General features: G+C 37.7%; 2 protein-coding genes and 1 pseudogene across 8 annotated transcripts; 2 read left to right on the forward strand and 1 right to left on the reverse strand.

Moving 5' to 3' along the window:
* The first annotated feature begins 1276 nt into the window (after window positions 1-1276).
* LOC147925681 (uncharacterized) lies at window positions 1277-2022 on the forward strand (annotated as a pseudogene).
* A 2231-nt stretch (window positions 2023-4253) lies between these two features.
* On the forward strand, window positions 4254-6587 carry LOC104750556 (uncharacterized). 2 transcript variants are annotated; one of them, XM_010472366.3, is made up of 4 exons: window positions 4254-5148; window positions 5261-5692; window positions 5775-6093; window positions 6178-6587. In XM_010472366.3, the coding sequence occupies exons 1-4, from the start codon at window positions 4684-4686 to the stop codon at window positions 6318-6320; spliced, it is 1359 nt and encodes a 452-aa protein (XP_010470668.2). In that variant the 5' UTR covers window positions 4254-4683; the 3' UTR covers window positions 6321-6587. The 2 variants fall into 2 exon arrangements, with proteins under 2 accessions (XP_010470668.2, XP_019093946.2); XM_019238401.2 differs by having other exon boundaries at window positions 4395-5148; window positions 6192-6587.
* A 760-nt stretch (window positions 6588-7347) lies between these two features.
* Window positions 7348-11607, reverse strand: LOC104750557 (cyclin-dependent kinase G-2). 6 transcript variants are annotated; one of them, XR_015583602.1, is made up of 8 exons: window positions 9407-11591; window positions 9073-9124; window positions 8781-8916; window positions 8601-8689; window positions 8188-8299; window positions 7990-8096; window positions 7712-7913; window positions 7348-7636 (listed from the first exon to the last, which is right to left on the reverse strand). XR_015583602.1 is itself a non-coding variant. In XM_010472367.3 (6 exons), exons 1-6 carry the CDS (start codon window positions 11089-11091, stop codon window positions 7814-7816), a joined length of 2229 nt encoding a protein of 742 aa, XP_010470669.2. In that variant the 5' UTR covers window positions 11092-11607; the 3' UTR covers window positions 7348-7813. The 6 variants fall into 6 exon arrangements, 1 of the variants encoding a protein (XP_010470669.2); XR_015583600.1 differs by having other exon boundaries at window positions 7348-7913; XR_761649.3 differs by lacking the exon at window positions 9073-9124 and having other exon boundaries at window positions 9407-11589.
* Window positions 11608-13064: the final 1457 nt, after the last annotated feature.

The following is a 13064-nucleotide window of genomic DNA, read 5'->3' on the forward strand; positions in this document are numbered from 1 at the left end:
ACGTACATGTTTTGAATGTTTTGTTTATAAACAAGCATATTACAAAAATTATTTAACATTAATATAAATTATTTTAACGTGTACGTATATATGAATGCACAAATCATTACCATGTATGTACATGGTAATGGTAATATTCAAAACTATTTTGAACCATAAGAATTAAGAAAATAAATATAATTTGAAAAATAGAAAAATGGAACTTAAAAGATAGAGAAAAATAAAATTAACTTAAATTATGAAAAATATAGTTATAAAAGTTTAAAGAGAAAAATGGAAAATAAAAGAAAATGAAAATTATTATGCTCTCTCTTGTAATATTATTTTATTATATTTTTATTTTATAAATTAAATGTCAAAATCAAAATACTGAAACTAACTAAACTGGCAAAAAATTGATTACACTAACTATACAAATGTAACAAATCTAACTGCATGTTGTTTGGTTTAAGGGCATTTTCGTCTAAAATATAACTAGTGGCTAAACTATAGAAGAAACATTTAATTTTGACCGAAGTAGATTAAAAAACTCACTTTATGGCTAATATATATAATTTACCCTTTAAATAATTTTACATTCCATCAAAACAAAATTGTTTAGTTTACTGGAAAAAATATTGTTAATTGAACGTCAACCTATGAGATCTTCCAGCTAACTCGATTTTGATATATGCGCTTCATGTTCCTCCTATATGGTACACAAACTATTATATAACTCACACAAATACTATTTTAAAGTTCAAAATTTTTTGTAATCGTATGACGTAAGAAAATAGTTTAATGAGATGCATAACAACAATCATAGAAAGATGGTTCTACCAAAAAAAAAAAAGTCTTAAAAGGTTTTATATTATCATTGATCAAAACAACCACTCTTTAATAACTCTTGCTACCACTCACTTCATCACAATTTATCGAACATTTTGTACATGAAAGATCTTTTCTTCTTCTTTTTATTTTTTTTTTCTATACAACAAATCTCCTTATTTTTCTTTTTATTTAAGATATCTGTATTTCTGAATTTTAAAATTTTTGAATGAATTTTTCACTGATAGATATTAGAATATTATGTAATTAATTCTGATTGATACGATCCTTCCGTATCAAGTATAATCCCCGTAATTACGCTACATAACACTGTATATATATTGCTAATGATAATACAGAATCCCTCAAGAGAATTCATCAACTTACATGGAATCAGAGCCTCTCTGCTCCTAATTTTTTTCCTTTTCTTTTCTCATCTTCTTCTTCGTTTGTTTGATCTCTCATTTCTCTTCCTCTCATCAAGGCTGCTCCCGTCAATAACGAGCATGCTTTTGGTATCACCAACATCAAATCTCACATTCCTCTCATTTTGGATCTCGATGACCACAACTATGATGCGTGGCGTGAACTTTTCCACATGCACTGTCTCACCTTCGATGTGTCTGGACACATCGATGGTACCTCTCTTCCTACTGGTCATGCTGATGTTGCTTGGCAGAAACGTGACAGCTTGGTCAAACTTTGGTTTTATGGCACCTTGGCTCCTCAACTCTTCTGAAGCTCTTTCAAAACTGGTGGTTCTGCCCGGGACATCTAGCTTCGCATCGAGAACCAATTCCGCAACAACAAGGAGGCGCGGGCGATTCAACTTGACAACGATCTTCGCACCCTCGAAATCGGCGACCAATCCATTCAGGAATACTGTCAAAAACTCAAGTCGTTCTCCGACCGCCTCGAGAACGTTGATGCACCAGTCTCCTACCGCAACCTGGTTATGTACCTTCTCAATGGATTGACTGGCAAATTTGACAATATCATCAATGTCATCAAACACAAAGATTCGTTTCCCAGTTTCTCCACAGCCAAATCTTTGCTTGAGTTGGAAGAATCTCGTCTCGAGAAGTTACAGAAACCGGTGGCGTCAACCGCTCCCCTTCCCATTACCCTCCGCACAGCCGAGGTTCTCATACGACCATTTACGTGTTTTTGGGTGCCTTTGTTTTTCCAATCTGAACCACTCCAATCTCCATAAACTGTCACCTTGATCAACACCATGTCTCTTTCTCGGCTATCCTTCTCAACACTGTGGCTACCATTGTCTTGACCTCAAGACAAATAAGATTATCATCTCTCGCCACGTTCTGTTTGATGAAACTATTTTCCAGCCGCGGAAAAACATCCTCCACCTCAGCTCTATCACTTTCTTGACATTCCTGATGAACCATCCCCTATTTTCTGTGACATACTTCAAGTCATCCCAACCACCACCTACCCAACCTGAACCACCTGTCGTTGCTGTTCCACCTACTCCCTCTGGTCACTCCATGATCACGAGAAGCAAATGTGGCATCCATAAGCCTCGACAAGTCCTCTCGCTCTTCACCTCTGTTTCCCCACTACCAAACAGTCATCTAAAAGCCCTTTCTGATCCCAATTGGAATCCTGCAATGAGAACTGAGTATGGTGCTATGATTAAGACTCGGACATGGGATCTGGTTCCTCGACCTAAAGACGCCAACATTGTCTGCTCTATGTGGCTTTTCAAACACAAATATGATGCAGGTGGGTCTCTCTCACGTCACAAGGCTCGCTTGGTGGCTAATGGCAAATCACATGAAGCTGGAATAGATTTCGATGAAACCTTCAGTCATGTTGTCAAACTAGCCACCATAAGAACTGTTCTTGATGTTAGTCTTGCCCGCAACTGGCCTATCCATCAGCTCAATGTTCAAAATGCGTTTCTACATGGTGACCTTGATGAGACGGTATAAATGCATCAGCCCCTTGGCTTTGTCGACCCACAACATCCTGACTATGTCTGCAAGCTCCGTAAAGCTATATACAACCTTAAACCGGCCCTTCGAGCATGGAATGCCCGGTTTGCAAATTTTCTTCACACTCTTGGTTTTCACACTTGCAAATCTGATACATCTTTATTTGTTTGTCGAAAAGGATCACAACAAGCCTATCTTCTCCTCTATGTGGATAACATAATACTCACGGCCTCAGATCACTCCTTTCTTCAGTGGATCATCACCTCTCTCAAAATAGAGTTCCCCATGACACACATCAGACAATTAAGTTACTTCCTTGGAATTAAAGCTGAGTTCAACACTCACGGTCTCTTTCTGAGTCAGGCTGCTTATGCACAAGACATTATCGATCGGGCTGGTATGACTCACTGCAACCCTTGTGCAACTCCCGTTGACGCGAATTCCAAGCTCTCTGCGGACATTGGTGAACTGATCTCTGAACCCACATATTATCGGAGTTTGGCAGGTGCGTTGCAGTATCTCACATTCACTCGCCCAGAAATCTCCTACGCCGTCTAACAAATCTGCTTATTCATGCATTCTCCACGTCAACCTCATCTTCAAGCTCTTAAGCGCATAATTCGCTACATCCAAGGCACGAAAACTCACGGTTTACAACTACGCAAAGGCTACATTGATTCACTCACGGCTTACTCCGATGCTGATTGGACAGGGTGCCCAAACTCTCGTCGTTCCACTTCTGGATATTGTGTCTATCTTGGTGCCAACTTGATCTCTTGGTCCTCCAAGCGCCAGCCTACAGTTTCACGCTCTAGTGCAGAGTCTGAATACAAAGGTGTTGCCAGTACCGTCGCGGAACTCTGTTGGATACGCAATCTGCTCCTTGAACTCGACTGCCCCATTACGAAAGCTTCCATAGTCTATTGTGACAACGTGAGCGCTGTCTATCTCTCTAGCAATCATGTCAAGCATCAACGGACCAAACACATTGAGATCGACATCCACTTTGTTCGAGAGAAGGTCGCCATGGGACAGGTTAAAGTTCTTCATGTACCATCCTCTCTTCAATTTGCTTATATCTTCACCAAAGGTATACCAACCATCCTATTCAACGATTTCCGATCCAGTTTAACCGTCTGCAAGCCCGACGCTTTCATTAAGGAAGGGTGATAGATATTATAATATTGTGTAATTAATTCTAATTGATACGATCTTTCTGTATCAAGTATAATCCCTGTAATTACGCTACACAACACTACGCTACACAATACTGTATATATATATTGCTAATGATAATATAGAATCCCTCAAGAGAATTCATGAACTTACACTCACACACAAAATACTTACCCAATTTTTTAATTTTTTTTGGTCAATCCATACCAAATCACACGTCATAAAATAAAAAAATCTCACACATCGAGAAATAATAATATGATAAAGAAATGAATTTATTATTGAGTACAATCAAATCAAAGTATTTATTATTAGACTTTCCCACGTCTTTAATTTCCCAACAAATAATCACACCAAAAAAAAAAAAAAAAATTCCCAATTAAAAAAAAAAGAATCAGGTGATACTTGTTTCACTCTATTATTATTATATTATCATCATCAACCGTTGAACCTGTTGACTCTAAACCCGACTTTTGCAGTAATCCAACGGTTGTAAACTCTCCCCTCCAAACCACTACACCGCTAAATTCCAACCTATCCCCTCTGACTCTGATTTTGATTAATCGGAATAAAATGGAATAAAATGAATTTTGATCTAATCACGAGTGAGTGAGAGATCACACGAGAGTCTTGTGATACTGATTCCTTTGTAGTAGTAGTAGATGGAGATTTCAAATGAGATCGAAACCGCCATTAACGAGCTTCCTCCTTATTCCTTTAAACGTATCATCATCGTCAAACTCTGATGGAGACTCACCAACAACAACTACCACCTGCCGTTGAAACGCCCTTGTTGCTCGATTCAAATCAGGATCAACCTCCGCTGGCGCCGGAGACCGACGGCGGAGGAGGAGAGGGTGTTAATGACGACCTAGATATAACGCTGGAATGGTTAGAGACGTTTCTGACGCTTCTTGGGTTTAATCAGTCCTCTCCTCGGAGCCTTGTTTTGTCTTGGATCGTGTTTTTATCGATTGGTTTGGTGCTTCCGGTTACAGTGTTGGAGCTTGGTCATTGTTTAGGATGTGAGAGGTATCAGTACAAGAGTTTCGAGCTCAACATCGTTGTTTCACAGGCCTTGTTGGCTGGTGTCTCTCTGCTTTGCGTTTCTCATAACTTGAGAAAACATGGGATTAGGAAGTTTTTGTTCGTTGATCAACTCAGTGGTCGTATGGGTCGTCTCAAGGCTCAATACATTCAACAAATCTCGGTGATTCCTTCTACTTTTGATGATACTTTGCTTCAAAGTTTGTATTTTTATGGAAATATTTGGAGATGTTTCACTAAAGTAAGCATTTTTTTATTTCTTGGATGTGTTGCAGAACTCTGTGAGGTTGCTTGCACTATGGTCGCTACCATGTTTTGGGTTGAAAGCTGTTCGTGAGATCATACGGATGTATTACGTGCCTCATGACCAGCCGTGGCTATCTGTTGCGATTCTGTTTTGTATGATCTTGTCATGGACTTATCTAAGCACTATATTTCTAGCTGCTAGTGCCATGTTTCATTTGGTATGCAACTTGCAAGTCATTCACTTTGAAGACTATGCAAAGCTCTTAGAAGGGGAGTCTGAAATCTCCCTTTTCATCTACGAGCATATGCGTTTGCGTCATTATCTTTCCAAAATAAGCCATAGGTTCCGCATCTTTCTGCTTCTACAGTTTCTTGTCGTCACAGCTAGCCAGTTTACTACACTTTTCCAGACCACTGCGTACAGCGGGCGTATCACGTATATCAACGGTGGTGATTTCGCGGTAAGTCAACGTCTCTGCTTCTTCTTCATTGTTATGTTCTTATTTGGTGAGGTTTAAGAAGCTTGGAACATGATATATGCAGGTCTCGGCTGTAGTCCAAACCGTTGGAATAATTTTGTGTCTGCACGCAGCAACAAAAATTTCTCACAGAGCTCAAGCAATAGCATCAGTTGCAAGTAGATGGCATGCCATGATGTCTTGTTCGTCTACAGATTCAACTCAGATAAGGACTTCTCCTAGTGGAGTTCACTTGGAGGCCACCACGAATCCACCGCTCTCCTTTCCAATATCCCGTTCAGAAAGTGATGTGGAATCAATGGATCACTATATGAGGATGCCTGCTCCTAACCACTTTCCTTCTTACATGTCCATGTCCTCCTACCACAAAAGACAAGCTTTCGGTGAGTATTGTTTCGCCCTCTTTTTACTTTTTATCATTTTCACCAAACTTGAAATGGTGATAGCTGATTAGATGATTGTTGCAGTGTTGTATTTGCAGATGAATCCAGGTGGGATAACTATATTTGGGTGGACAGTAGACAGGCATTTGATAAACACAATATTCTTCATTGAGCTTTCTCTGGTTACCTTTGTTCTTGGTAAAACTGTAGTTTTCGGTACCGAATGACAAGAAAAGGTCTTTTTACTCTTTGCCATATAGAGTGATTTCTTAAATTGATTTGGAGATGATACTTTTGCATGAGCGTCTCTTAATTTGATATCTTTCTCTTAAAGAGTGACAAAGCTATATTGACAAGGCTTGGTTTGTTCTCTTTCTCTTATCTCTCTTTTCTTTCATAGATCTTTTAGTTTGTACTTTGTACCATAAACCAAAAATAATAATCCTTGGTCTGTGTCTTGCCACTAAATATTTGATAAAACCTCTGTTACACGATCTCACTGAGTAAAATTTTGGGCATAACGAATATACCACAACGCACGGTCCAGACTTTGGACCAGTTCTTTAAAAGCAATTGAAGACTGCCCGTGGCCCAGACTTTGGACCAGTTCTTTAAGAGCAATTGGAGACTGACCACTTCGGAAGAGTTTGTTCTGCAAATACTTGGTTATGCATCGATAGTAGAATGTCAAAATCATTGAATGTGTATGCTCATGCACAAATGCATGATAAAACTTTGAAGGATGCAAGAGCTTGGTTGATTTAAGATAACTCCTATCACAAATCACTTGTTATCACTTCCGAGCATATGCTACTATTAAGATTGAGACAAACATTACTTCAACATTGTTACGGAAAACCTAACAAATGGTTTCTAGCACGTTGCAGTCAATCAGCAAACTGCAAAGAAAGTGGGGCTAAAGTTTATTTCAGAGATCTTAGGATAGCTAATCCCTGCCGATAGTCCCCAGGATTTACTAAAATTGCTGTCATGAACTCCTAGGCAATCAAAGTAGAAAAAGGAATCCGCAGAAAATTATTGACCCTACAAACCAGAAACTATAACACTTGTAGTTACAGAGCAACCATCTTATCTCAGAGAACCATATATCCGAGGTTTTAGTGGAATACAAAAAAGATCAAGTTCACCCCTATAAGCATCAGGACTATACATTACCTCGCAGAGATTCATCAGCAATCGCGTCAATTCTTCTTCAAGAAAAGAAGAGTCTGACCTCCACTTCAACACCAAGTGTTTCTTGCAAACACAATGTCAATATTATATATACTAATAAAAACATGGCAGATAAAGAGAATTGTCGGGGAAAAAGAATAGGTTCTCCCTCATAGTAGTCAACAAAAGGTCACTTTTCAATAACACTATGCTACATACATAAGTTTCAGTAGGAAATGCGTTTTTATTATCATGCCACACCTTACAGAACAAGCACTGTCAGAAAGCCATAGCACTACTTACTGACCAGCCTAGCTTGTGAACACATTAAACCTGCAAGGATTCTCGGTGGCGATAGGAGGAAAATCACCTTCACAAATCACCATGGACCCTCAAAGTGAGTAAAGAAAGCATAAATGATATTCTGAGATACAAATGTTCCAACCTCCGCTTAAGCAGTAGCCTCGCCTAAATTGCGGTAGTTTCGAGGTAATTGAGAGTATCAAGGTTGTATTCCAAATGCTATCTTCAACAGGTGCGCGACACTTCAGCCAAACAGACCACCAGACCCAAGTTCGGCTTGTGTTAATTCCTTCCTACGTTGCTCTTCCAAAGGATCAGGGCTCTTTACCATTCTCCTCCCACGCCTTGGCACAAAAGAAGAAGTTAGAGACAGAACTAAAGTCAACCAGTGGTCATTTCAGTTTAGATAGATCTCAGTACCTGTCTTGGGCATGTTGAGCAGGGAAAGTAGGCATAAAATCTTTCGATTTTGGCAGAGGGACTTCACGGAACCAATCATGCTTTAGAGCTTCATCAACAGTTATTCTCTACAAAAAAGCACCACAGATACGAAGTCAAGGAACAATTAAGGTGCATACTGGATTAACATGCATGCAACAGATATATATTTCTTATTACCCTCTCAGGATCATACGTTAGGAGCTTGTTCAGCAGGTCAAACCCAGCATCGGACAGAACTGGGGCGCCAGTGAATGAAGTGGCTGGGAATTTCTTACGTAATAGGTTATACCTAAAAGAAGAGTTCATCAGTGAGAAGAACGACATAACGACTACGACAATCCACTAATAAGCAAGAAAGCCAGACCATATAACCTAAAGCTACAAAGCCTAGGAACAATATCAGAGACTTTAAGCAAATATTTACTAAAGGTTATTTTTAGTAATCCACTAATAAGCCAGATAGCCAGATAGCCAGACTACATCACCCAAAGCTAGAAAGCCCGGGAACAATATTAGAGACTTTAAGCACATTTTAACTAAGGATATCCTTGCATTAAAACTGAAAATTACAAGGAATTATAAATACTTACTGATGCTTGACAAAGTTGACCTTGACTCCAGGCAGCTTGGAGAACCCAGGCCAAATGGCTTCATTGGGAGTACCAAGGATTCTGAAAATCTGTAAATTAAAAGCAGCAGTAATTAATTTATAAGCTGTATGTAGTCCGAGGATGGGTGGAGGTCCAAATCAAAACCCATGTTTAAAATACCTTGTCAAGTTGATCAAACTCCGTTTTCCCATTGAACAATGGCGCCTTCGATAATAGTTCTGCCATGATACAGCCTAGTGACCACATGTCAATGGCCGTAGAATATTGTTTGGATCCCAAGAGAAGTTCAGGTGCCCTGGAAAAACAAATGCAGTCGTTGGGCTTGGTCCTGGAGGAAGTGATTATTGCTAAAACAAGAAGGGATAGTCAACACAAGGAATAAAACAAGTCAAGAAAGTTGAAGCACATATATTTCCTAATGTGCCATTCTAAGTGATGTCCAAGCAAATACCGCAAAAGCTTTAAGTATTTCATGGCTAAGCTGGCATATTATGGAGACTATTCTGAAAGAGGAAAGGTAATAATACAAGTCAGCCACAACACTCAAGTTTGTGGTGCCACTGGAAAAAAATATCAGATACCATGGAACGTCATTTAGACACAAGACTTTAAAAATCATTGATCCTAAGGTGCAGGAATAGAAACGGTTGAACGGTGTAGTACAGCTATACCAGAAAGAAGACGTGGCACCTGAGGTTATACTAAATTACTAACAATGGCCAAAAATACAAGAACGTCCACCAGAATTCAAATTACAAACTAGAATAGAGTAAAACGCATTTTACCTGTACCAAAGCGTAACAACCAGATGAGTATACGGCTTCAGCGGGCTGCCATATTGCCGAGCCAAACCAAAGTCACATATCTTCAACTCACCCCGATTGTTTAAAAGCAGGTTAGATGTTTTCAAATCTCGATGAAGCACCCAGTTGTCGTGAAGATACTTGACGCCCTCTAAAAGTTGAAGCATTAAGCATTTAACTTCACTCTGACTGAAACGCTGCTTCATTGACTCCATCAATGCTTTAAGATCATGCTCCATGTATTCCATCACCATAAAAATGCTATCAAGACTACTACCCACGACCACCTCTTTAACATCCACTATTGATGGATGATGAAACGAAAGAAGTATATTAATCTCCCTTAGAGAAGTCAATGGAAAGCCTTCTCTTTCTTTTTCCATTTTCACCTTCTTCAATGCCACTATATCGCCTGTCTTCTTATCCTTTGCTCTATAAACAACACCATAAGTACCTTCATCTATCTTATTTAATCTCTCAAATTCATCAACACTTCTACAACCCTGGAGCATGTTTATACTTCTCAGTGGGATACCGGCAGGTTCAGGTGTCTCATGTCGAACATATTCATCATCCGAATCTGTTTCACTAAGGCTGTAACTAGAGTTTCCTCTACTGTGTTCCTCCTCATCTATATCCATCTTGTCACCCTTAACAGCATCCTTCTCCTTAAAATCATCTCTGCTTCTTGGCAAAGAATGGTGCCCCCTTTCATCGGAATCAGATGATCTATAACCTTCTCTCACTAACTCCCCGACCTCAGGTGTTTGAGACTTATTGCGCAATCTCCCCTGCGCTGGAAAGGGCTTCTTCCTCCTTTTATTTGCTCCCACTTCTTCTACTACTTCACCTTCATCAGTTGGAGAACTGTTGCCAGCTGCCCACCTAGAGGATGATATATGCCTGGTTGGCATGTTTTCCTCCTCTTCCAGGTGTGCTGCATTCTCTTGTTTGCAGTCCTGCCCAGCATTTGATGATTGTTCTACCATACACAAAGAGGACATCTCTACCGAAGGTGATAAAGCAGGCACAGAAACCGTAGAATCACTAACTTGCACAGGATCTTGATGCATGTTACTCTTTGACTGGCTTGAGCTCTTGATTAGTGGTGGTGGGGGAGGAGGAGGAGTGACCTCAACAGGTTTATCATGTCTGCTCAAATTACTTCTTTCATGGTCATCTCTGTCCCATACTATTGGTGAAAACTTTCTCTTCTTTTCTACAGGGCTTTGAGCTGTATTCTCTACCTGCTTCACAACACCGTTATTTTTCACCAGTGACTCAGATTCAATCAAATCATCCGACCCACTCTCACTAGAGAGCTCACCTGGTTCCCTATCCACAGACCTAGCTGAAAACCCACATCTTTTAGGACCACGATCCATAAAGACTTCCCTAATACCTGGATTGCTCTTCGATAACCGAGACCCACTATTAACCATTCCTCTCTCTTTCTGTCTAGCTCCGGACCTAATCATATCTCTATCTTTACCGCTATCCCCGTGTCTTTGATTACTAACCCGTCCCTTTTCATTATCAAGAGCACCGTTCCTAACATGGTCATAATCCTCATTGGAGTAAGTACTATCCCGCCTGGAGAATCTAGAATTCGACTCCTGGTCTCTCAGTTCATGGTCAGGATATCTTACACTCCTCCCAGCCGCCATTTAGTCAATTCCAATCTTAACTAGGGTCAGAAAAAAAAATCCCCCAAATCCTAATTTGACGAACTCTTAATTCTGCTTCTAGCTAACTAGCCGTGTTCAAAATCAGAATAGCAGAGACTAAACCTCGAGGTTTCTCAGAAAAAAAAAAACCGAATTACGCACCGAACAAAGAGCTCCTCGTGATCAAATCGCTTGAAATTGAAGCAGAACTTGTGATCTGAATTAGCCAAAACCCTAGAAATCGAAATCGAGGCCCGAGGAAGAAGATGATGAAACGAGAAGAAAAAGCAGAATTTGAAAGTGGATTCGATTGGTAAGGAGTTCGCGAAGTTCCGATTGGGATATAGCTTACCGTCGAGAAGGAACAAAACGAACGAACAATGGCGGAGAGAGAAAGAGAAGAGCGTCTCTCGTCGTCGAGAGCTAAAATAAAAAAAAAAAAAAAAAAAAAAAAAAAAGGGACGTAATCGGTAAAACTAGTTTCCGATTTTTTGGTCTTTTTTTTATATTCTCCCCCTCCATTGGGTATTTAGTTGTTTTGCCAAACGAAGCCCCTAACTTTTTTATTAATAAATGTGTTTCTTATTATTTTGTATCTAAAAATATTTCAAACTTCTATAACATTTTTTTTAACACTAACAAACTTCTATAACATTCTTTTTAAAAAATATCTAAATATAATTAATTAATATTTATTAAAAATATTATAATACATCTTGTAAGTTAAAATTAGTACAATAAACTAGATTTGGACCTGTGCTACAGCACGGATTGGAAAACATATTATTTCAAATGTTATAAATGTAATTATTTATAATATTATTTGGATGTAACTCAAGCCATAAATTTTTATGGTAAATATTACTCATGTAAGTCTTATAGTGTTAATTTTCAAATTTTGTTTAATAAAAATAGTTTGCTTTGTTATTTTTTTTTTAAAACTACAACATTGAAATTCTTGGTTTAATCTCTACAACATTAAAATTCATTTTATTTATATTGCACTTTTTATATAACATTGAAGTACAAAAAGTGCTCTAGCACGGATCATACTCTAGATTAAGACCCGTGCTAGAGCAAGGGTTGAAATTCATTTTATTTATATTGTAATTTTATATAAAATATAATTTATGTGATTGTTTTTAAAAGTTTTTTTAAATAAAACATTATGCAATAAAATCATATGCTAAATATGATGACTTGAAAAAGACACATATTTTGTAAGTTTTATATTATTAATGATTCTAGATAAGTACCCGTGCTATAACACTGGTTAATTTTAGTTTCTACAAAATTTTGTATATTTTAAAATAAAATTTTAATATGTTGTATTAGTTTATGTATGTGAAGTTATTTCAACCATATATATTTTACATCATGACTTGAATATCATTATAAGACATAATTTTTTTAATTTAGTTTTTAAAAGCGAGTTATTATATTATGAGTAATTTAATATATTGTTATACTTTTTGTTTTAATATACTTGGTTTCTTGAAATTCTTTTATATTAAGTGACATATTATTGATATTGCTATAACAAATCAATTTAGAGTGTTTATAGTTTCTAACTTTTATATCAAGTTTCAATATTTTAAAAATATTTTAAAATAAATTATTTGAAGTTTATTATATTATATAGAATTATAAAATTCAACAAAAAAATATGAAGTACAATGTGTAGGATAAGTGTTTAAATATGATTATTGATAAAATTTATATAATTATGGATCGTTTGAATATTTAGTTTTACTAAGGGGCCATATGTTGGTTGGAAGATAATTAATACGATTTATAATAATCATTTTTGGGCCTATGTTTGTCCTAAAAAGCCTATTACAAATATATTAGGCTTTCAAGCTAGATATAATTTGGGCCTATGTTTGTCCTAAAAAGCCTATTGCGGATTATTGCTAAAAAACCTATTTAGTTTTACTAATGCTCCTCGATTTAATTTGTTACCGAATATATAT

This window comes from Camelina sativa, chromosome 16 (assembly GCF_030686135.1).
Source record: "Camelina sativa cultivar CO46 ecotype springtype chromosome 16, ASM3068613v1".
NCBI classification, from domain to species: Eukaryota; Viridiplantae; Streptophyta; class Magnoliopsida; order Brassicales; family Brassicaceae; genus Camelina; species Camelina sativa.

What these genes read in the sequence shown, in the direction of transcription:
- LOC104750556 (XM_010472366.3), top strand. Translation starts at nt 4,684, where the DNA reads ATGGAGACTCACCAACAACAACTACCACCTGCCGTTGAAACGCCCTTG. An exon ending in AATACATTCAACAAATCTCG is followed by an intron (nt 5,149 to 5,260) that starts GTGATTCCTTCT and finishes GATGTGTTGCAG; the next exon opens with AACTCTGTGAGGTTGCTTGC. An exon ending in CCACAAAAGACAAGCTTTCG is followed by an intron (nt 6,094 to 6,177) that starts GTGAGTATTGTT and finishes TGATTGTTGCAG; the next exon opens with TGTTGTATTTGCAGATGAAT.
- LOC104750557 (XM_010472367.3), bottom strand. Translation starts at nt 11,091, where the DNA reads ATGGCGGCTGGGAGGAGTGTAAGATATCCTGACCATGAACTGAGAGAC. An exon ending in GTCAACTTTGTCAAGCATCA is followed by an intron (nt 8,300 to 8,600) that starts GTAAGTATTTAT and finishes CTCTTCTTTTAG; the next exon opens with GTATAACCTATTACGTAAGA. An exon ending in GCTCAACATGCCCAAGACAG is followed by an intron (nt 7,914 to 7,989) that starts GTACTGAGATCT and finishes TTTTGTGCCAAG; the next exon opens with GCGTGGGAGGAGAATGGTAA.